The 23271-nt window shown below is 36.0% G+C and overlaps 4 protein-coding genes and 1 long non-coding RNA gene across 9 annotated transcripts; 2 read left to right on the top strand and 3 right to left on the bottom strand.

Annotated features, from left to right (window-relative positions):
* The first annotated feature begins 359 nt into the window (after positions 1 to 359).
* On the top strand, positions 360 to 2812 carry LOC133725499 (alpha-mannosidase I MNS4-like). The gene is made up of 5 exons (XM_062152780.1): positions 360 to 549; positions 1014 to 1077; positions 1340 to 1398; positions 2112 to 2198; positions 2585 to 2812. Exons 2-5 carry the CDS (start codon positions 1053 to 1055, stop codon positions 2810 to 2812), a joined length of 399 nt encoding a protein of 132 aa, XP_062008764.1. The 5' UTR covers positions 360 to 549; positions 1014 to 1052.
* A 318-nt stretch (positions 2813 to 3130) lies between these two features.
* Positions 3131 to 4763, top strand: LOC133730935 (heparanase-like protein 1). 2 transcript variants are annotated; one of them, XR_009856673.1, is made up of 3 exons: positions 3138 to 3274; positions 3359 to 3592; positions 4284 to 4763. XR_009856673.1 is itself a non-coding variant. In XM_062158435.1 (2 exons), the coding sequence occupies exons 1-2, from the start codon at positions 3277 to 3279 to the stop codon at positions 4361 to 4363; spliced, it is 396 nt and encodes a 131-aa protein (XP_062014419.1). In that variant the 5' UTR covers positions 3131 to 3276; the 3' UTR covers positions 4364 to 4763. The 2 variants fall into 2 exon arrangements, 1 of the variants encoding a protein (XP_062014419.1); XM_062158435.1 differs by having other exon boundaries at positions 3131 to 3592.
* A 700-nt stretch (positions 4764 to 5463) lies between these two features.
* LOC133724510 (monooxygenase 3-like) lies at positions 5464 to 8536 on the bottom strand. The gene is made up of 4 exons (XM_062151264.1): positions 8242 to 8536; positions 6245 to 6307; positions 5946 to 6123; positions 5464 to 5868 (listed from the first exon to the last, which is right to left on the bottom strand). Exons 1-4 carry the CDS (start codon positions 8523 to 8525, stop codon positions 5857 to 5859), a joined length of 537 nt encoding a protein of 178 aa, XP_062007248.1. The 5' UTR covers positions 8526 to 8536; the 3' UTR covers positions 5464 to 5856.
* A 3750-nt stretch (positions 8537 to 12286) lies between these two features.
* On the bottom strand, positions 12287 to 15097 carry LOC133730926 (uncharacterized). 3 transcript variants are annotated; one of them, XR_009856671.1, is made up of 5 exons: positions 14932 to 15097; positions 13791 to 14753; positions 13491 to 13547; positions 12861 to 12959; positions 12287 to 12685 (listed from the first exon to the last, which is right to left on the bottom strand). It is a non-coding gene; the product is annotated as an uncharacterized LOC133730926 (long non-coding RNA). The 3 variants fall into 3 exon arrangements; XR_009856672.1 differs by having other exon boundaries at positions 13491 to 14469; positions 14683 to 14753; XR_009856670.1 differs by having other exon boundaries at positions 13491 to 14753.
* Positions 15098 to 20425: 5328 nt separating this feature from the next.
* LOC133730910 (monooxygenase 2-like) lies at positions 20426 to 23020 on the bottom strand. Of its 2 annotated transcripts, XM_062158415.1 has the most exons (5): positions 22729 to 23020; positions 21915 to 21977; positions 21619 to 21796; positions 21309 to 21537; positions 20426 to 21024 (listed from the first exon to the last, which is right to left on the bottom strand). In XM_062158415.1, exons 1-5 carry the CDS (start codon positions 22950 to 22952, stop codon positions 20492 to 20494), a joined length of 1227 nt encoding a protein of 408 aa, XP_062014399.1. In that variant the 5' UTR covers positions 22953 to 23020; the 3' UTR covers positions 20426 to 20491. The 2 variants fall into 2 exon arrangements, with proteins under 2 accessions (XP_062014399.1, XP_062014404.1); XM_062158420.1 differs by lacking the exon at positions 21915 to 21977.
* Positions 23021 to 23271: the final 251 nt, after the last annotated feature.

Below are 23271 nucleotides of genomic sequence, written 5' to 3'. Positions count from 1 at the left end.
TTACTGTTGACTGATGTCTAAACTTTGATTTAAATTTTCGCGGAAAGGCTGAGCGGCCAAGTTAAATTTTTTTTAAAGAAACGCGGGGATGAAAAGTTGTTTCCCACACTCAGACATATTTGGACTAAAATTGACTTAAGACTGCCCTAATTACTATTCGACAACCTCATTTTCCTCCTCTTCGTTCTACGCCTCCGACCAAAACTCTCATCCTCTTGGTTCTTCGAATCCAACCAGAACTTGACGCCTCGTCCTCCTTCTTTTTCGCGTCACACTAGCTCCTCTGCTCTAAGACAGTGAACAAGATCGGAGATCGAGGCCGCCGTTTCGGAGAAGCTTTGAGCTTCTGAGTCATAGGTAATTCACGAATCTGTTCAGTACATGTCTTTGAAGGATTTGTGAGTTCTGAAATCACCGATCTGAGCTTTTGTTTCTTAATTTGCTTCCAAGGATTTGTGTTTCATCTACCAAGACATTCTTCATTGAGCTGGGCAAGTTCGAAGCTTGGTGACCATGTAACTGGAGCTTTCTGGGCATTCTTTATCTCTGGTTCGCTCTTTCTCAATTCTTCTCATTGTTTGTGACTGATTTGGGAAATTTTGGGGCTTTTGTTGAGTTTTAGGTTTCGGGTTTTGCAAATTTTGGGGCTTAAACTAAACCATAAGCTTAAATTTCCAAACTTTGATGGACCCATTTCACCAAACGTAGCATACATGTCCTTGAGTGGTCCGCCAATGTCAAATTTTGCTTGTTTATCAACTAAAAAGCTTCACATTATCGATGTGATTTACTTCAAGGAAGGTGCATGCTTTTGTGTTTGAGCTTCACTGATGGCTTCGATGGTAAAGTTTTAAGCTTTGAGATGAGTTTTGATGTGGGTTTGGGTTGTTTTTATTCAGTAGTTTCTGGGTTGCTTCTGATTTTGTTCTTTACCTACTGATTGTTGGAATCTGGATTATAATTGCTCTTTTAGGAAAGCTGTTTAGAATTTGTTGCTTCTGATCGATTTTCAGATACTTGGAACCTCTTGCAATTGCTTTGGACAAGTAGAAATGGTCACAACAGGCTTAAGGAAAGGTACCTATTTCCATTTTCAGCATTATCTTTGATAGGCTTGTAGACAATGGTAGGTCTTACCAAGAGGCTACAAATCTACTCCTTTCGGATTATGCAGATGATGGATTTCGAACTCTAGCATTTGCTTATTGAAAACTTGACGCTGTCGAGTATGAAAAATGGAACTCAATATTTACTGAGACTAAGACCACAATCGGTCCTGAAAGATAAGAAGTACTAATAGATGCATCTGAAATGATTGAAAAGGATTTAATTCTATTAGGGGTTGCTGCTGTTGAAGACAAGTTACAAAAAGGGGCTGCTATCATGAAATTTCCACAGGTTGCACTATTTTCTTCCTTTTTGATGTTGGGATAGAGATCTATTTACATTTTTATGAAGAACTTATTGTCTCGATAACTGCACATCTTTCTCCTAAAGTCAGCTGCTATATCCTGGCTATTTACCTTTTCAAATTCCAAAATTTTAAGCTTGCGATGTCCGTCATGATGTAATAGATGTAGTAATTGTCTTTCTTGTCACTCCTTGCATCTCTCTCTCTCTCGCCCTCTCTTATTAATGGTTTCTGAATTGCTGTTTCAAAATGTAAGATTTTGATGTTGTGTTTTGGCTTATATGCATGAATCGCATTAAACTTTTTTTAGTTTTTTTACTTGTTTATTTATTTTATTAGTATTTGGATATAGAACTAATTTCTTGTTTTCCGAAAGATATCTCATTAGTTTAGTTGAGAACATTGTGTCCAGTATTATGATCTAACTACTTCAAATCAAGGTTATACCACTAATTCTGAAGACCTGTAAAAGTTATTTTACATGATTTTGAACATGACAGTTGTCATTGACTGTTACATGTGAAATTATCTGGCGTAATATATGGTGGTTGATTGTTATTGTGATTATCTGTTGTTGAATTGTTTTCCTCATGGTCTTGATCTCATTGTTTATGATAGGATGGAGTTAATGTTATACATGTTACTTTGTTAGTAATGAATGACTTAGTACATCTAACTTTGAATTTTATGATTGTTGCAGAATAAGACAGTATCTGTTTTTGAGACTGCCATCCGTGTCCTCGGGGGTTTGCTATCCGCACATCTTATAGCAAGTGATTATGCTATGGTAACAATTAGTTGCATTTATCATTTGTTTTAATTCCATAAATTACACTTTTATGCCATGAAATAACAGGGGACTGTGCCCTTTGGGTTAAGCTAGAGTGAGTGTGTGTGTGTGTGACAGTGTGTCACACACACACACTGTCACATTGTCACACACACACACACACGCCATAAAGAAAAAAAGAGGTTGGGTTAGTCGTAACGAAGTGTATATCTGTATATAGCATAATAGCAATGTAACCTTTCTTAATTGATGGTTGTCCAAGCGTACTAGTAGGATCTAAGGTTCTTTCTTGTTATTAGTCCGATAGACTGCAGCAGTATAGAATCATAGAATTACGTATTTTGAAGGTCAGATTGAATCATTTCTACACCCTTCTGTTGCAGGGCATGAGAATTCCAACATATGACAACCAGTTGCTGAACTTAGCTAAGGATCTAGGCCGACAATTGTTACCTGCATTCGACACTCCTTCAGGTGTACTGTACTTACTATATTACCCCTTGTTGTTTGATGTACACAAAAGTCTATGCAAGATCTTTCAGGCTGAACTCTCATTATTTAGCATTCTTTATCACTCGCAAAGTTGCAATGTTTCAGAGGATTGCTCCTAATATATGACTTTGGGTACCTGATGACATGTGTTGGTATATTCTGTTGGGAACAAGATTATGACTTATTTTAGTATTTTACTCTGGACCAATAGTAGTAAAACAAGCACAACACAATTTATGTTGAGCAGCATAAATTGATGGCTGATATGGAATTGGAGCTTAAGGAGGCATAAGTGGTTATTATTTTCTGTATTTTTTTAAATATTTTTAATGGCTTAATATTATTATAAGTAAACAAGGTGGCATAATATTTGTTAATATTTATTTAATTTGCGCATATCCTTTGCTGCTCTGAATTATGTGGTCTAGGCTTACTTGTACTGTGACTTACGATCTGTATCTTACATTTTCAGGCCCCTTGTCACATTTAGCTTGAATGTACTGTCAGGGAGGCACCACAAAGGCGCGGATGTTTGGGTTGGAGATTTTTGAAGGGCTACCACATAAATTCATGGGAGTTGGGTATGATTATGAAAAGATATGAACATCTTTCTTGCCACTTGTTTTGTTTTTGCTTCACATATATTCTTGTCTATCTTGGTGTAGGTAATGAGCTCTGTGGTAATGGTGTTGGAGCTAGAGTTGGAGCTGAACAGTATGGAAAAGACATGATGAAGCTTAAACAACTTGTCAACCAGTTGTACAATGACTCCCACATAAAGCCTGCAATTGTAGGACCTGGAGGATTCTATGATCAAAAGTGGTTTGCCACGCTTCTTCAGGTTTCTGGTTCAGGTGTAGTCAATGTTGTCACTCAGCATCTTTACAATCTGGGTCCAGGTAAGTTTTGCATGTCAAAAATCTAATAATTGCACAGTATGTAAGTTTCAAGAGTGTGTGCATACTCACCCACAAAGTCCCTTGTGATGGATTACTTTCCGCTGTAAACTATGTTGTATTCCAACCACCTTATTGATTAATTAGAAGGATGCATCCCAATTATATAATGGCCCATACTAATTATTTTGCCTCCAGGTCATATTGAACTATTGGCTTCAGGAACCCTTCCTCTGTTTTACCTAATAGTCTCCAAAGAAGATAATAAAAGGGAAATCCTCTTTATGTACTGGTAAAGAGGTCTAGATGATCAAATCTAGTCAAATTTATACTGTGGGGAATATATAACAGTTCAATATATTCATTTAACTCCACTTGTTCGGTCATTGGGTTATTTGGGTAATAAATAAAGAAATACATATTAGTATATTACCGACCTTAACTTGAGGCTGTCCTGTATCTGTCTCTCCAATTCACCGCTCCAAGAGAACAATAGTGGCTTGTATTTGTATTATATTTGGAGTTAAAACGCTTTTTAATTGCTGTTTTATGACTTTGAATGAAATATGTGATTTATTTAAGTGCATTTGTTTGTGATAGTCTTTGATGTACACTTCACTATTTACTGATTTAGCAGGTTACTGTTTTTAAGTGTTTTGTTTGCCTATAACATTTATTTGTGCTTTGTGAACAGATAGTTGGAAGCAATGGGTTCGAAGAAGAAGGAAAAGGCTGAACGAGAGAAAAAGTCAAAGAAAGTTGTGTAGCTGCTGATCGGTAAGGAGAGGAAATTTGTGGTCTGTTTTAGTATTTGGAAGTTGAAAAATGTAGAGTTGGAGAAGAATTGGGGGCCTTTACCTTTCAATTTTGCAGCGACATTATGTTTGGATTGTAGGCTTATATGCAAGGAAAGTATTGGGTAGAGAGTTTGAAGTTATGAATTACTTTGTTTTGGCTGCGTAACCATACTGAACACCTATTTCTTTTCAATTTTGAGGATTATCATAATCCTTTATAATGCAGGGAATAGTGTACAGTTGCAGGTGAACTAAACTGCATATAGTTATTGTAATGGTCTGTTTTGGGCTAGCCTTGATGTAGGTTGGGGTGTTTTTGCCTATTTTTGGAACTATTAACAATTCTAATGTTTGACAGAAATTAATGCAATGCCCCATATTCAATTAATTCGGAATTTCATGTTGTCGAATGTAGATTACATCAATTTTAGCAGCAATTACAAATTTTCTGGACATCATCTCATATAAAGGATATGATGTATATACACTTGTTTCAAATCAGTGTTAAACTACAAAAACGATGTCAATAAAGAGATAATACATCAGTTTCGAAATAAAAATCAATGTCTCGTTTTTCATGGATATCGACGTATTGAGTAAGAAGCGATGTTAAAAAAACTAATGGACGTCGATGTAAACTACAGGGAACGATGTCTAGTATCAATATGGACATCGATTTACAATTTGGAAAACGATGTATAGCATCAATATGGACATCGATTTACAATTTGGGAAACGATGTATAGCATCAATATGGACATCGATTTACAATTTGGGAAACGATGTCTAGAATAAAAATGGACATCAATTTACAATTTGGGAAACGATGTTTAATATTAAAATAGACATCACTTCATAAAAGGAAACGATGTTTAGCATAATATTACACATCGTTCATACAATACTAAGGAATGTAGATTGAATCTTAAATAGTGAGATATATGGAAAATATGCGTGAACCTCACAAACAGCAGGAAAAATGAAAAGAATTCGATGTCTGACACCATATAAAACATCGTTTCTAATATGAGTAACGATGTTAAAATGAATACTTCTGCTATTGGACCTATACTTCATTAAGCATTAAATGCCAAAATATGAAGGTTTAACAATATCTAAACACACTAATATGTCATCATAATAACGGTTTTACATCGGTTCCATAAGCTTATTCGATGTCTATTGTTGTACTGGACATCGGTTTTTGACCGATGTCTTTTTGTTTGTGATCTTTAACATCACCCACTAAGACATCGGATGGTTTTTTTTTTAACATCGGTTTCTGGCCGATGTCTAAGGCAAAAATTCTAGTAGTGTATCTTCTGCCTATTCCTATGTACTGCCGGAAGTTTTGGTCGAGTCCATGGCCTTGAGGAAACACAGCCAATCCACGAACCGCTGATCGACCCGAAAGGACTGATTCACCGAGCCCTAACCAGCCTGACACCACCGAGTGCACACCGTCACACCCTATATCAGAACCTATATGTAATTGTAGGAAATGAACAATTAATACTTATAGTGCATTCACTTTGAGTTGCTCAAGATTTTAACTTTACCTTTGTTTTGATGATAGTTCCATTTTCCCAGTGAACAATGGCAAGGGATGAACCTTCATGTTGTTGGGTATCAATAGCAGAGATCTTGGAAGAGAAACGGACTGAATGAATTGTTAATTCATCTGCCAAGGCCTCGAGTAAGGCTTTCCGGTGTAAACATCTCGGTCCAACTGGAACCCTGCATGTTTTCAGGTAAGTAAATTATTAAACATAATGATCGATACAAAATATTAATATTCTACTGCATTCCTAATATTGCTGGAGTTAATAGCAACAATTTAGGGATATTATATGCTTACTCATTGGTTATGGGTCTAGAAACTTCTTGAACTTCTCCTGTGTCAAGATAAATTACATGTCCCCTGAAAATTGTAAGCTCCAAATATAAGTTGAATCTTGCCAGATAATTATGTAACTCCAATTCGTTGCCGTAGTTAATGGTCAATTAACAGAATTTGTACTCCCAATTCTTTTCTGATCGAGATGTATGGATACAAAACGTAATAGAAAAAAAAAAAAAAAAAAAGGAAAAAGAAAGAAAAGCTAACAATTGAAAACGTCTTCTTTTATATGTATGATTAACCTAAAAGAATCAAACTAGGTACTTTGAAAGAAAATCATGTACTATTATCTATGTATGTTGGAGCTAGTTTTATGTACAAGTAATTGACCAAAAGAAAAAAGTGATAAATTCCAATTTATAGTACATGAATATTATTCCAACTGTTTGTAATTACAAATAGTTGTAATAATATTAGATCCTCCATTCTAAAAGTGATGGGGAAAGTATACTCTCTTTCGCCTAAGAATATCCCAGTAAGTATTATTGTGTACCTGCTCCAAGAAAATCGGAGCAGTGCGAAAACCCTAGAAACAAAATTTTCAATGCCCCGTCCGGAGGCGCGTCCATGGGACGTCGTCGTCGGACGGGCGAACTGGTTCTGTGAGTCTACCGGCGAGGGACAGCGGCTCTGGGGACGGAGCTGGGGCTTGGAGACGCCTAGGTCGATTTCGGAGAGGGTTCGACAAGCAGAGGGGCTCCTCTTTGATCGTTCTCGATCTGTGCGGCGGAGGTTTCAAGCAAGGGCAGGGCGGCGGTTGGTTTCTGGTGTGTGGCGAGAGGATTCTGGTGCACGGCGGAGGTGGATCATCGTTGTGGTTTCCCCTATTTTGGGGTTGGAAAAGGCTGATGGAGGCTATGGTGGTCGACCCTATATTGGTTTTGGATCCAATTTCGATTTGGAATGGAGATCCATGGCGATCTGGCCGGCGAGATCAGCTGATGGTTACAGATCGGTGTGGCGACGTTTTCCGCTGGAAGCTGATGCTCTGGTCCGGCGAAGCAGGCGGGCCAAACCCGACCCGCGCACTCTTGTTTGGTCTCTGGGCCTTTGGGCCTGCCCTAGGCTGTTGGGCCTAACCTGGTGGGCTGGTTTTTTATTTTGCTTAAGTAATAAGTTTTATAACTTTTATTTAGTTTGTTTTATTATTTTAATTGGACGTGGCTTTATGCCGGCAATAAGTCCCTATCCTGTCGTGGTAGGGCGACGTGGGCTCTATCCCGGACTGCACCTTTTGTGTGCCTGGTCTGCCCTAGTTAGGGAGCGAGTTCCTTGCTTTGTCAAATGGTCGCAACCTCCTAGTGGCAGGATGAAACACAGTGTCATCGGATTAGTTTTCCGGTGGCAACATAGTGAGAAAGCTGATCTTATTAGTAAATTATGGCTTCGAGTAAGCATTTACTTTCCGGTATGTCACCACCTTTGTAAAGCGAATAGAGTAGCTAGTTGTGCACTCTTCGCTACTTGGTGCATGTTAGAATACATATTTTTTATTGAGACACTCGTTATTATCTCGGGATGTTCTCTCTATGCTTATTGTAACTTGGGGTTCAGGTTTCATGTCCCCCCCATGTATTCTGCAGTTTCATTAATGATCAAGGCTTAAGGGCAGCCGTACTGGCCCTCTTTCAAAAAAAAAAAAGTGATGGGATAAAGTGACGGTTACTTGTAACTAGCTTCATTGATGTCATTGATGTCTTTTTAATGAAAACCTTACACCTAATATGCTGGTTCAATTAGTAATGGACTACGCTTGTTATTTGTCGAAATTCTATTAATATGTAAATTACATGTATTTATATAATGAGAAAGCCAGTTCTGGTGTAATATTACATTAGCGTGTCAAACTTCTTATGCATGATGAGGTCAATTTGAATGTAACTTGAAGTTTCTCTAAGCTCAAAACAAACAAACAAAAAAATCATAGAATAAGTTTACTAAGAGGATGTAGGTACTTGAGCGTGGGGGGATAACGAGTTGCGAGCTTCTGAGAAATTCCCAATGCATCAAGAGCAGACCGCCAAGCGTTGGGGTATAGAGTCAAGGCTGCACCTGTGGCTCTCAGCCCTTCGGATCTCTCCAACACAAGCGCTTCAATTCCTGCTCTCTTCAACGCCACTGCCGTGGCCAAACCGGCTATCCCTGCCCCCACTATCACCACATCCTCCACCGTTGTTTCCATTGCCACCTGTTTGACTCCCTCTCTCTGATAGCTCTCTTGCTCTCTTTTCGACTCCATTTCTCTTTCTAGCAAACACAAACGTCTAGTGTTTAATTAACTTGTATGGTATATATAGTCGGGGAAATGAACTAAAAGTCTAACTTGCTGGCTCAACCTTTGGTCAATTACCAACTTTGAATCAATGACAAGGTAGTAACAAAATGAAATGGCATGTAATAAAAAAATTTAGGGGCTCAACATTTCTTCGTGATGTGAGAGCAATTTACTTGGTTGTCATCCTTGTTGACTAAGTGTTGGAATTCTCTCCTCTTTGTCGTTGTGAAGAGCAGAAAATGTAGAGAGAATAATAATATGATAACTAACCAATTAAGCACTTCCCTTTGTATACATTAATTAATTTTCCAACTTATTACCTCATGCATGACACTTTTTTTATTTGAAGGGGTCAAAGTCCCTCCTTTTTTTTTTTTTTTTGAAGGGGACTAGGTCCCATTAATATGGGCTGCCTATCTTAGTGCCACTGATATTATCATTATTGTATTCGGAAGTATACACCGAGAGGGACAAAGCCAAAACCTCATATACATAGTACAACAATCCTAAAATAGAACATCCTGAATGAATAGAAAAATTGTTATGATGCCATGATAGAATTATTTAGCTGAATAATCTACCTTCGATCATCAAGAACTTTCGAATTCTGACTACGTTTACAATTATGCTTCAACTCTTGCCCAAGAGTTAACAAAATTGGATCTGAATACGTAAGTTCAAGACAAAAGGTTTTTGTGTCTCTTGAGCATTCTATAACCCAATCAAGTTGGATTTTTGTTCATGTAAATATACATGTTGTTCAGTTTACTTCTTACAATTGGTATCAGAGCCAACTGTGCTCAAATTAGGATTGATAATGATATTGTTTTAGTATGAATATGAATACGTTTCTGATATTGCTGCATATGAAATTACATGCTCTCTTACTGTGTTTTTCACCTTTTGATCTGATAAATGATAATTATATAATGTATATTCCATTTGATACATTCTGGTTATATTGGAAGTACATCTATTCATTGTTTCACACATTATAGTCATATGCACATTACTGTGTATAGAATTAGTCATAATGATTTACAAAATGGGAAGTCCCATAAAATGCTGCATAAGTTTTATTCGTGGTATATATGCTGCCAAAATAGCCACAAATACAAACTCATACGCATTATGCAATGTTATCTAGAATAGTTCATGCACATTATACTTGTTGCCATCAAAGTGGACGTTGTCTATGTACATGAGTTAATTCATTTACCAACAGAAAACATAGACTGACTTAAAATAAATCTGATTCTGATTTTCAAAGAAATTAGTGATCAGACATTGAGTTATTTAAGTTAGTTTCAATGAACATTCATATGATATTAGAGAAAAGTGTGTTACAAATAACACCAAAACTTCTTGAAAATACCGTAGTTTGTTATAATGTGTATCTGCATTTATTCAAATGTTTCATATCTTGATCTAGCATTTTGGGACATATATATATATATATATATATATATATATATATATATATATATATATATATATATATATATATATATCATTCTGGTGTATTTTGTAAACACTAGAATATCATTCTGACTTAGATTAATTGCATCGCATAACAGCAATGCCTTTTTCCACGAGCATTAATCAAAGTGAGTTGCTCAATGGACTGAACTACAAGAAATGGTAGAGTGATATAATTGAATATGGGGATCTTAGACTTTGATCATGTGTTGAGGGAGGAACACTAGTGTTTATTTTTATTCACTATAATGTTCTTAGGTTCCTTGTAGTTAGACATCATTGACAGATTAGCACATATGTGAGTATAAATATATACTCACATATGGACTAAGCTACTAAAGTTTGCGCTGCAAGTTTAGACACTTAGGTTATTTAAATTTGGTAATCTAGATTTGTCAATGATGTCTATATACACACACACACACACTACAAAAAAGAATTCATTTTGCCACGGCTTTGTGCAGTAGCGGAAAGTAACCACCTGCAGAGCCAACTGCTAATGCAGGCAAGGAAACAAGGGATAAATTTCTGCAGTGGCACAGGCACAACAGGATGTCCTTGATCTGCATGAAACAGAGTATGACAGATGCTGTGAAAGGTGGAATACCTGATTCTGATATCCTAGAGTCTTTTTTTTTTTTTTAAGAGGATCAAAGGATTTCACTTCTACCCCCATAGTGACTTGAACCCAGGACCTGGATCCTAGGTAGTGGGTGCTTTAAGACCTGGATCCTAGAGTTTATTTCAACTCTATTACAGAGAAGTACAAGGTGTCTGACAAAGCAGTAAGCAGGAAATTTGATGAACAAGCTTATTAGGATGAAGTTCACTGGCCAAGGGAGCATCAGAGAGTACATAATGAGGGGGATAGACATTGCTGGAAAGCTGAAAGGTCTGAACATGACCATTGAGGACTCCTTTCTGGTACACCTACTGCTCAACTCACCACCAGACCAATATAGCCACCTCAAAAGCCTCTACAACACTCAAAAAGAAAAATGGAGTTTGAATGAACTCATTTCAATCTGTGTGCAAGAGGAAGATGAGATGATCAAGATTGGAAAGGCAGTAAGCACTACAACAAAAAACCTCATTTGCGAGGAACAAATTTCTCGCTAAAAACAAACATTTCGTCGCGGAAGTACTTCTGCGAGGAAATTCTTTTCGTCTTCAATTTGTCGGAGAATGCTCGTCAAGAAAAGCTTCAGCGACGAAAAAACAATGTCCTCGTCAAACTCTTTTCGTGATGAAATTTATTTGTCTCGCTGTTATTCTATAGCGACAATTTCTTTCCTCACTCAAACCCATACTTCTTTCTCGTTAAAAAAGTTCAACGATTAGAAAATAGTCGTTAAATATATTTTCCGACATACTAGATTTCGTCGCGAAATTATTTATTTCCTCGCCAATGATAACCAAAATAAAACAATATAAATAAATAAAATATTTAAACTACTTTTTCTACGACGAATTTTCGTCGTTATAAGCTTTGGGTGAGGAAGCTTTTTCTCGCTGTAAACTGTTTTCAGCGAGGATATTTTGTTTCATTGTACCATGTATTCTTTCAGCAAGAAAAATTTTTCTCGTTAAAGATACTTAACAACGATGAATATGTTTTCCATCGGCGTTGGAACTACAGTTTTTGGGACGAAAATATTTTCGTCGTTATAAATAGCTTTGGGCGACCGAGTTTTTCTTCGCTATAAACTGTTTTCAGCGATGAAATTTTGTTTCATCGTAAAATGTATATTTTCAATGAGAAAAGGTTTTCTCAATAAAGATACTCAACAATGAGGAATGTGTTTTTCGTCAGTGTAGGGACTACGGTTTTTGGGACAAAAATATTTTCGTCGTTATAAATAGCTTTGGGCGAGGAAGTTTTTTCTCTCTATAAACTTATTTCAGCGAGGAAATTTTGTTTCATTGTAATATGTATCTTTTCAAGAAGAAAAAGTTTTCTCGATAAAGATACTCAACGAGGAATGTGTTTTCCGTCAATGTAGGATCTACAGTCCAGTGAGAAAATTTATTTTTGTCGTTATTGATTTTAATCTATAGCGAGGAAATTTATTTTTGTTGCAGTTGTCTTCTTATTACAATACGACCTGCCAGCGATACATATTATTTTATTCTAAAAAGAGGATTCTTATTCAAAACTAGTTAAACAATAAACAAAATAATAATTCATAATGTTGTCTACCATAACTACTAATTGGAATAGTCTAAAGTCAATACTGAACTAAAAATGATCCAAAAATCAATGAACTTGTTTAACTGATACTAAATCATAGATATGCATAACTAACTTGATGCTTGTTGGTTCATAAAGGTTGCCATGAACTGCTCAAACTTTTTGCCTTGCTCCTGCAATTCTTGGATCAGCACGTTTTGTGCATCAATCTTTTCTTGTTGAGCCTTTATAGTATCTTGGGTCTCTTCAAGTTTATCTACTAACTCTTTATTCTTCTCAGACATTTCATCTTGTGACGATCGAGAAGTGCTAGATGGTGGAGGCCTAGGGCCTAAACCACAACCCTTGATGTAGCCTGATTTTACTCCAAGAACCTTTGCACATTTTCATCATCATTCATAGTTCGAGTCCCATCAGGAAGGGTTGTCTCAGTTCGCATCTTAACCATTTGATCCTGCAAATAAAAGAAACCTAGTAAATCAAAATAATCTCTTGTAATCTATAGGTATATTCATCATCTTAATCTATGTAATCGTTTTTTATATAAATACATATCTACGTATGAATATGCATATATAGTTATACATCTATAATTCAAGTTATATTATATACATCAATAGGTCACTTACCCATAATTCTTTCACTCCCAAGTCCCAACCTTTTTTAATGCTTTTGTACTCCATTTCAAAGCGTTCAATTGCACCTAGCATCTCCCCTGATTGTGCAGCCTATTGCATCAAACAAACAAAAATGTTGTTAAGACATGTATAATAGGTACAATATATTAATTAATAAAATTATATAGATAACTTACAATCTGTTCTTGATGCGACATAAAAGTAAAACTGCAGATTTTTAGTTGAATAAAACCTCTGTTCAATTTCAGAACTGATTCCAATTTCATTTTCTCTATGCCTTCTCTACTAATATACATACACATACATATATAAATACATGACAGTATAAGCTAATAATTACCAAAGGCTTATTTCCCTACTGTGTCTCTTATTTTCTCCACTTTCTCCTTTTTAATTACAACAAATAAAACATAACAAAAATCAAAGAATTATATCCAACTTAAAAGGTATCAATTGTGTGAACACGCATTCCAATATCTGCTTGGGTACTTAAACTCATTCAACAAAGTTTCAAGAATACCATTGCCTTCGTGGTCATAAAGCACTATAATTGAAAAGCTTCAAACAAAACTGTGAACTCCATAGTATATTGAATAAAAGAACTAGTTTAAAAACTTTGACCTGATTGCTTGATAACCTGAGGAGATACTAGGTCTCGACTCATTTTGGGATCAATACCTGCATTGAAATGCATGTTTAAGATGAATAAGACATTATAAATCAAAAAGTTCCACTTGGGCTTTACCAACATAGGTGGTTTGTATTTGGAGCAATTATATATATGCACAAAGAAACTAATAACACAGGGGAATGAACTTCAACCACAAGGAGCTAATTAATAGAAGAAAAAAATACGGATCAGCAGATAGATTAAATAAGAGCTACAATGAAAATAGTTCCATAGGACAAAACCAAGATTACCCAACCAGTGAAAGGTTATGCTATTCTGTTGTTCTTGTTTGTTGAATGCAATTCGTAGATGCCAACTAAAAGAAAGACAAAAATGATCTCATTAGCTAGCATCAGTTTTGCTCAATTTTAATGCCCATCAGTGTTGAAGCAAGTATGAGATATTTTTTTTATATGAAAAAGTGTGAAAATATTTCACCATTGTTTCCTGGCCTTCAATTATATATTTGATCTATATATTATACAAATACCAAGGCTCTCAGCAAAAAAGTTTTGATGCAGTATAAAGTATTTCTACTATAGAATTTGAAGCATATGTTCACCAACAATACATGAACAATGACTTGTGCATGTATGATGGAAAGTTGCGAATTGGTCAGCCACTACCATAGGAGAAAAGTAAAACTGCAGATTTTTAGTTGAATATTACCTCTGTTCTGACAAGGTAGCTACTTTGTTATCCAAGTCTAAATGAACTTGTTAGGAATAAAGTTTTAGCTCAAAAGCTTCATAATAGTATTGCTATAACAACACTGTGAGTCATATTCAGAAGCAATGGTCAATTATTAATATGGGCAACTATATATAATGAAAGGAAAAGGCTAAAGTGGGTGAATTAGTACTTATACACCATCTTCAAGAACAAAAACCATACCATATCTAAGGATAGACGTATTACCATCATACAGATCTGCAGATTGTTGTCAAGTAAAACAAGTAATTAACTAAAAGCATTAATCTTAGAACCATTACGGAAAAACCCAGATCCAAGTTCATGTAATCTAATCTTTGATTTCATTTTTTGAACCAAATTTAATAAAATTTCGTGGGAGAGAAATACATCTTCTTCACTTTTGAGTCATCAAAGATTGAAATAGAAAGAAGAAAAGGGTATAGGGAGAACCGATTTTGATGTAGGTGACGGGAAGGTCGACACACGATTGAGAACGACGCCTAACCCATTCACTACACCCCCTGTCACCAAAATAGAGACACGAAATTGCATAGATTAGAAATAGCCCCAAATCTATTTCTGAAACTTTGATTCATCCACCAAACCCTAGAATTATATCACATTACCAAAATGAAGTATATGATGTGACTCATGTGAGAGAGGGGGGAATAAATATAGAAGAGAATGGAGAAGGGCTACCTGGGGAAGAGATGATCGAATTCGAAGAGTTGCTGGGATTTTCTGTCGAGAGAGAGAGAATTTTTTTTCTTTGGCGGCCTAGTCTGTGATAAGGTTTTGTGATAAAGGCTCCCAACTTCAACTTAAAAATTCAACTCCGCGCTCTTTTTATTTTTTTGTTACCCGCTCGCAGTTTCCGTGGACGGGCATTTTTTATGACGTTTGCATTCGTAGCAGCGTTTATAAATTGTAAACGCTATTGAAATATTTCAAATTTACAATTCATAGCATTTCCTGAAAAAACGCTATAGTGATATGCCATGACTAATACTTTTTCTTGTACCCTATATGGACGGAAAGCTCCATGTGTCTAGTTTCTGAAGAATTTTACGGTTTGCAATTCCGTAAAACATTACAATCTCTCCATCGAAACTATAACCAAATTGGCTGGATTTTCTACAACCACCATAAAACATTACAATCTCTCCATCGAGCGGTTAGTTTCTCCGAATTCATTTTCTATTTCATGGTTGTCTTAGAATGAACCTCAACAATTTAAATGAAATGTATAAGTCAATACAACTTTAGGAGGCAAATTGGTATAGGCCAACGTCTTTGTAATTAAAATTGAAGTTTTTATCTTATGTTCACGCACATCCATCTATGGAATATTTACAGACATGATGTGAAAAAATAAGCACGTTTCGCGGTCGTCATGTCATCGGTCAACTAAGAAGACATACAAATGACGACGGTTGACCAATTCGATCGGATTCGAAAATATGGTGAAATTGTCTAAATTTGTTACCACACTCGTAATTTATTATAATAATCATATCTAACGGTTGGTTTTTCCATTTTCTTTGAATTGATAGAGGTTGCTCTTTGGAGCGTATGATATATAAATATAGGTTTATAAGAGTAACTAAGTTTGACCTAGCTGATCGAATTCGAAACGAGAACTAAATTGACTGAAATTTTTGCAACCACCATAAAACATTACAATCTCTCCATCGAGCGGTTGGTTTCTCCAAATTCATTTTCCACTTCATGATTGCTTTAGAATGAACCTCAACAATTTAAATGCAATGTATAAGTTATACTACTTTAAGGTAAATTGGTATAGGCCAATGTCTTTGTAATTAAAATTGAAGTTTTTATCTTATGTTTATGCACATTCATCTATGGAATATTTACAGACGTGATGTGAAGAAATAAGCACGTTTCGCGGTCGCTATGCCATCGGTCAACCAAGAAAACATACAAGTGACGACGGTTGACCAATTCGATCGGATTCAAAAATATGGTGAAATTGGCTAAATTTTTTACCACACTCATAATTTATTGTAATAATCATATCCAACGGTTGGTTTTTCCATTTTCTTTGAATTGATAGAGGTTGCTCTTTAGAGTTTATGATATATAAATATAGGTTTATAAGAGTAACTAAGTTTGACCTAGTTGATCGAATTCGAAACGAGAACCAAATTGGCTGAAATTTTTATAACCACCATAAAACATTACAATCTCTCCATCGAGCGGTTTGTTTTTCCAAATTCATTTTCCACTTCATGTTTGCTTTAGAATGAACCTCAACAATTTAAATGCAATGTATAAGTTATACAACTTTAGGAGGCAAATTGGTATAGACCAATGTATTTGTAATTAAAATTAAAATTTCTATCTTATGTCCACGCACATCCATCGATGAAATATTTACAAACGTGATATAAAAAAATAAGCACGTTTCGCGGTCGTCACGCCATCGGTCAACCAAGAAAACATACAAATGACTACGGTTGACCAATCCGATCGGGTTCGAAACTATGGTGAAATTGACTAAATTTTTAACCACACGAATAATTTATTGTAATAATCACATCCAACGATCGGTTTTCCCATTTTGTTTGAATTGATAGAGGTTGCTCTTTCGAATGTATGATATATGAATATAGATTTATAAAAAAAAATTAGTGTCTTTAAATATTTATTATAAATAAAGCCCACAAGGCCCGTTCCAAAAAAGCCCGCAAGGCCCGCTTTATATGGACGGGCTTGGATCCTTCGATTTACAATAAAGCCCGGCCCGGCCCGGCCCGTCGACGAGGCCTAAGATTATCTCTGCAAAGTTTCAGCCAAATTGATGATCTTTAAGGTATCTAACTCACTTAAACCAATGCACGAACTGAATCTGTCCACCCTGAACCGTACTAGCTTTAAGGCAGTTATCAACGTCTTAACGACCATCAATTTGGCTGAAATTTTGCAGAGATGATCTATATATTAGTACCTAAAAACTGAACGGTCGGGATGTGGATATGATTAATTTTGAATACTTCCCTTCAATTTCTCATATTAATCAAATCGTTATTTCCTCGCTAATTGCTTCTTTTCACGAGGAAATAGTTCATTGTAAAACACGGGCTTTTAGCGAGGAAACCATAATTTTGTCGTCATTGAATTTGGCGGGTTTTACATAATTTTCCGCCAAACTAATAACGACGAAATCGTTATTTTCTCGCTAATTGTTTCTTTTCACGAGGAAATAGTTCATCGTAAAACACGGGCTTTTAGTGAGGAATCCATAATTTTATCGCCATTGAATTTGGCGGGTTTTACATAATTTTCCTCCAAACTAATAACGACGAAATCGTTATTTCCTCACTAATTGCTTATTTTCACGAGGAAATAGTTCATCGTAAAACACGGGCTTTTAGCGAGGAATTCATAATTTTGTCACCATTGAATTTGGCGGGTTTTACATAATTTTCCGCCAAACTAATAACGACGAAATCATTATTTCCTCGCTAATTGCTTCTTTTCACGAGGAAATAGTTCATCGTAAAACACATGATTTTAGCGAGGAATCTATAATTTTGTCGCCATTGAATTTGACGGGTTTTACATAATTTTCCGCCAAACTAATAACGACGAAATCATTATTTCCTCGCTAATTGCTTCTTTTCACGAGGAAATAGTTCATCGTAAAACACGGGATTTTAGCGAGGAATCCATAATTTTGTCACCATTGAATTTGGCGGGTTTTACATAATTTTCCGCCAAACTAATAACGATGAAATCGTTATTTCCTCGTTGAATGTCGTTTTCGCGATGAAAAAATTCCTCACCCTAGTCTCATATTTCCTCGCTAATAACATGATGATTTAGGAGACCAAACTATAGTCACTTTTAGTGATGAACAAAAATATTCGTCGTAGAAAGTGATGTATAGTGAGGAAAATATGTTTCTCGCATAAAACCTAATGACATTTAGTGAGGAATCAAAATATTCCTCGTAAAAAGTGACATTTACTGAGGAAAATAAATTCCTCGCAAAAAACTTGGTCGCTAAAAAGACTTTCTGTTGTAGTGAAGTGTGAATCTAATCACAAAGCCAAAAATTAAGAAACCTTTTGGCTATAAGAAATTCAAGGCCAGGGTAGCACCTCAAACAATGCTGTGAAACCTGAAAATGATAAGGGAAAATCTCTCAAAACCTCAAGTCTTCGTGAAATGTTTCTTTTGCAAGAAGGTAGGTCATTTCAAGAAGGATTGTGAGGGATTCAAGAATTGGTTGAATAAGAAAGGTACAATTCTGTCAAAAACTATTGGGATGAATATATCCGGGAAGATTGGAAGATTTGATACATGGAGGCGGTGTTTAGAATTCGGTTTCTATTTAACGTAAATTTAAATTCCTGTTTTTGGTTAGTTATTTATGAGTGTTGCATTGTACAGGATGTGAGGAGGACACGCAACGAGAGTTTGGATCAATGGCAGGCTTAGATGTATACTGTGAGTGGACTTTTGTTTTGAAATTAAATATGCATACAACCATTTTTTTAAGTGAATGCGTTTAATTATCTACTTGACATATATGATTTTTATCGGAAAGTCGTTTATTAAATTTCGATTATGCTTTTCGAGAATGGAATTGCTTTATGATTTGATTGAGTTGAGCTTTCCGATGAGTTCTTCCCAGATTGAGGATATTAATTTAAATGATGAAATTTCATAAATCTCGCATTCGAATTTCTTTCATGAGTTGTGTTCTTATCGATAATATTTTGGCGTGTAGGACACGCTGATGATTTATTTGATTTCTATTGAGATTTTTTTAGTACAGTTGGGAATCGTACTCGTGCTTTTCTTTGCGAGATTTTGGAGAAGTTTTATTCATTTTCGTATGTTTTTTTCACCATACCTGGGTCGTTATATTTTATTGCTAGCTAGCTTGTTAGTACTTCTCCTCACTTACTCTATGTTTGTGGGTTGAAGTAGAGCCAAGAGCCTGGGAGGCTCCCTTTTATCATATGGTGATAACCTCTTCCCCATACTCTTATGTTTAACTAGCGGGGCTGATCTTATTTTATGAGATTTCGGTTGTTCAAAGAGTATTGTTTATTAAATGTTGCATGCATTGGCTTTTTAAAGGGACACACGTGGGAAAGTGTAAAATTCTTCTTTTATTTCATTTACTACGAGGATTTATTTTTGTCTACTCACGCTACCGTTTTTATATGCTTTCTCCGTGGGCCCTTTAGTTTCAAATGCCTAGCTCGCTGTGTAGTTAGGAGTTGAGGCTTAGCACCACCGCTGCCATCTATTATTCGTAGGTTACTCGATAACTTACTTGGTGTAATTTTTCTATTTCCTTAGATTGCTCTGATAACCATGGGATGTTATTTATTGATGTTGTAAAATATGGGTTTGGATCGATTTAGAATTTCCTGGAGATTATCATGTTGACTTGAAATGTTGGATATGGTTCTTTTAATTATCAGTTTGGACATGTATGGATGTATGATAATCTTGTGGTGGAGTTAATGGTTATGGGGAGCAAGTTGGCTCCAGGAGTTGAGGGTGGAAATGTTTAGAAGTGTGATTTTTATTCCTTTCACAGGTTTGAGTTGTCCATTTTTAGGGAAAGTTGTGCCAAATTTTCAATATGATTTTCTAAAAAAATGGGCCCGACAGGGGCACCTCGGATTTCATGATGAAATTTGGGGCAAGTCCTGTTAAGAATTCTGTTGTATGCATGCAATATTGACTCAATTAGCTTCATATAACTGTCAAGAGTTGTTATTAACACAAAAGTGGTTAACGAAATTAAATTTCTGAAGAACTAAAATAGTGTTTGAAGATAATTTGTCTGTAATATGAGTATAAAATGTTTTTTTCGAAGTACCCCACCTAGGTTAGATTTCTAGCTAGCTTTGCCCGTATTGACAGCGCTAGACCGCATTCACCATTATAAAGGAAAATCACATCAAAGCCTAGATTTGATCATCGAACCAACTTGGTACAACAAACTCCTATTTATTAAATCAGATTTGAATCGAATTCAAATGAAAATGTGATCTATTGAAATTAAAGGTCTATATATAAGAAATCGTAAAAGAGATTAAAAAAAAATCACGAAAAACAAGTTAATGCTGGTGGCATTGTTCTTACAAATTTATTTCTAAGAATATTGCTTCAATATTGTATGCCAGAAAAGGAATTGAATCAGGAAGTCGATCAATAATGATAACTTAGCAACGATCAATCTTGTCCAGTTGTACACAATGCTTCAAAAGCACTAGAAATCAAGTTTTCCACAGTCATAGTGCATATATCTAACAATTTTAGGGTAAAGGAACTTGTAAAACATGACATCCCTCAAGAATTTCTTACCCCAGCCTGCAGACCCTGCTTGTTGCACCCATCCTGATATATAAGATCCCGCAACCAACAAAGCAACGTGCCACCTTCTTTCTTCTACATATTTATCAATTGCGACGACCATCTCTTTTGGCACCAGAACTCGTCCATTTTTTACGAAGGATTTCCCTATGTGTCTGCCTAAGACCACGGCATCTTCTAATGCTGAGCCACCTCCTTGTGCTAAATCAGGTGTCATCGGGTGCATGGCATCGCCGGCCACCGTGATGTTTTGCTTGCTTAAGTTCCCAAATACAACATGCCATGGATATCTGAACTTCAGCGGAGCCCATGTCAACGTTGAAAGATCCGAGTGCTGCACAACATCTAGGTATAAAGGTGGGAGGTCCTTGGCATAATTCTCAAGTACTTGTTTTTTAGTTTCTTCTGGATCCTCTCCCAAGCTTACACCTGCATTAATGAAAGAAAATGAAACATAAAATCTTGAGCAATTGGTCAATACAAAGTAGCTTTTGCCCTTTGCATCGATCTATAAAAATTAAAGTATTCAACCCAAGATTAATTGACAAGCAGGCTATGGTTAATCTTATATCCGATCCCCTAAGATACACCTGATTTGATACCATGTCACGTTTGAAGTATATAGATTCTATAGAAAAGCAAATGGCAGTGGGTCGAGAAGTCTTTGTTTTTGCTACCATATATTCCAGTGGTATGCAAGATTCCAAACGTACCTTTAGCTGGAGATATGCAACTGAAGAACCAATATACGTCTTTGTCCGAAACGGGAATAAAACCAGCCCTTATGCTTGTTCCTACGTACTGTCGGAAGTTTTGGCCGAGTCCATGGCCTTGAGGAAACACAGCCAATCCACGAACCGCTGATCGACCCGAAAGGACTGGTTCACCAAGCCCTAACCAGCGTGACACCACCGAGTGCACACCGTCACACCCTATCAGAACCTACATGCATGTAATTAAAGTAAATGAACAATTGGTACTTATAGTGCGTTCACTTTGAGTTGCTCAAGATTTGAACTTTACCTTTGCTTTGATAATATTTCCATTTTCCATGTGAACAATGGCAAGGGATGAACCTTCATGTTGTTGGGTATCAATAGCAGTGATCTTGGAAGAGAAACGGACTGAATGAATTGGTAATTCATCTGCCAAGGCCTCGAGTAAGGCTTTCCGGTGTAAACATCTCGGTCCAACTGAAACCCTGCATGTTTTTCGGTAAGTAAATTATTAAACATAATGATCGATACTTAAATATTAATTAATATTCTACTGCATTCCTAATATTGCTAGAGTTAATAGCAACTTGCTAATATGCTTACTCATTGGTTATGGCTCTAGACACTTCTTGAACTTCTCCTGTGTCAACATCAATTATATGTCCCCTGAAAATTTTAAGCTCCAAATATATATAAGTTGAATCTTGCTAGCTAATTATATTACTCCATCCTTCGTTGCCGTAGTAAATGGTCAATTAACAGAATTTGTATCTCCCAATTCTTTTCTGATCGAGATGTATGGATACAAAAAGTAATAAAAAAAAAAGAGAGAGAAAGAAACCTAACTCGAAAATGTCTTCTTTTATGGTATGATTAACCTTAATATGTATTTAACAATACATAGGATAAAGGAGTCCAAAAAAGGAAAGAAAAAAATAGTAATAACCTATATACATGTATTAGTCTAGAAAAGAATCAAACTAGGTACTTTGAAAGAAAATCATATACCGTTATATATGTATGTTGGAGCTAGTTTTATGTACAAGTAATTGCCCAAAAGAAAAAGTGATAAATTCCAAGTTATATTATAAATAGTTGGAATAATATTAACCCATTCTAAAAGTGATGGGATAAAGTGACGGTTACTTGTAACTTCACTGATGTCTTTTGATCAAAACCTTACACCTAATATGCTGGTTCAATTAGTAATGAACTATGCTTATTATTTATGGAAATTCTATTAATATGTAAATTACATGTACTTACATAATGAGAAAGCCAATTCACGTATAACATTATATTAGCACGTTAAACTTCTTATGCATGATGAGGTCATTTCTAATATAAGTTGAAGTTTCTCTAAGCTCAAAAAAAAAAAAAAAATCATAGAATAAGTTTACTAAGAGGATGTAGGTACTTTAGCGTGGGGGCATAACGAGTTGCGAGCTTCTGAGAAATTCCCAATGCATCAAGAGCAGACCAAGCGTTGGGGTATAGAGTCAAGGCTGCACCTGTGGCTCTCAGCCCTTCGGATCTCTCCAACACAAGGGCTTCAATTCCTGCTCTCTTCAACGCCACTGCAGTGGCCAAACCGGCTATCCCTGCCCCTACTATCACCACATCCTCCACCATTGTTTCCATCGCCGTCTCTCGAGCTCTCTCTCTCTCTGCTAGCTCTCTTGCTCTCTCTTCGATTCGATTTCTGTTTCTAACAAACACAAACATCTAGTGTTTAATTAACTTGTATGGTATATATAGTCGCGGAAATGAACTAATGAAATTCTAAATTGCTGGCTCAACCTTTGGTCAATTACCAACTTTGAATCATTGACAAGGAAGTAATAACAAAATGAAATGGCATGTAATGGAAAAGATTTTAGGGGCTAAACTTTTCTTCGTGATGTGAGAGCAATTTACTTTGTTGTCATCCTTGTTGACTAAGTGTTGGAATTCTCTCCTC

This window comes from Rosa rugosa, chromosome 1 (genome assembly GCF_958449725.1).
Source record: "Rosa rugosa chromosome 1, drRosRugo1.1, whole genome shotgun sequence".
Lineage (NCBI taxonomy): Eukaryota > Viridiplantae > Streptophyta > Magnoliopsida > Rosales > Rosaceae > Rosa > Rosa rugosa.
Note: the sequence above shows the minus strand (reverse complement) of the source record. Positions and strands in the feature narration are given on the sequence as shown.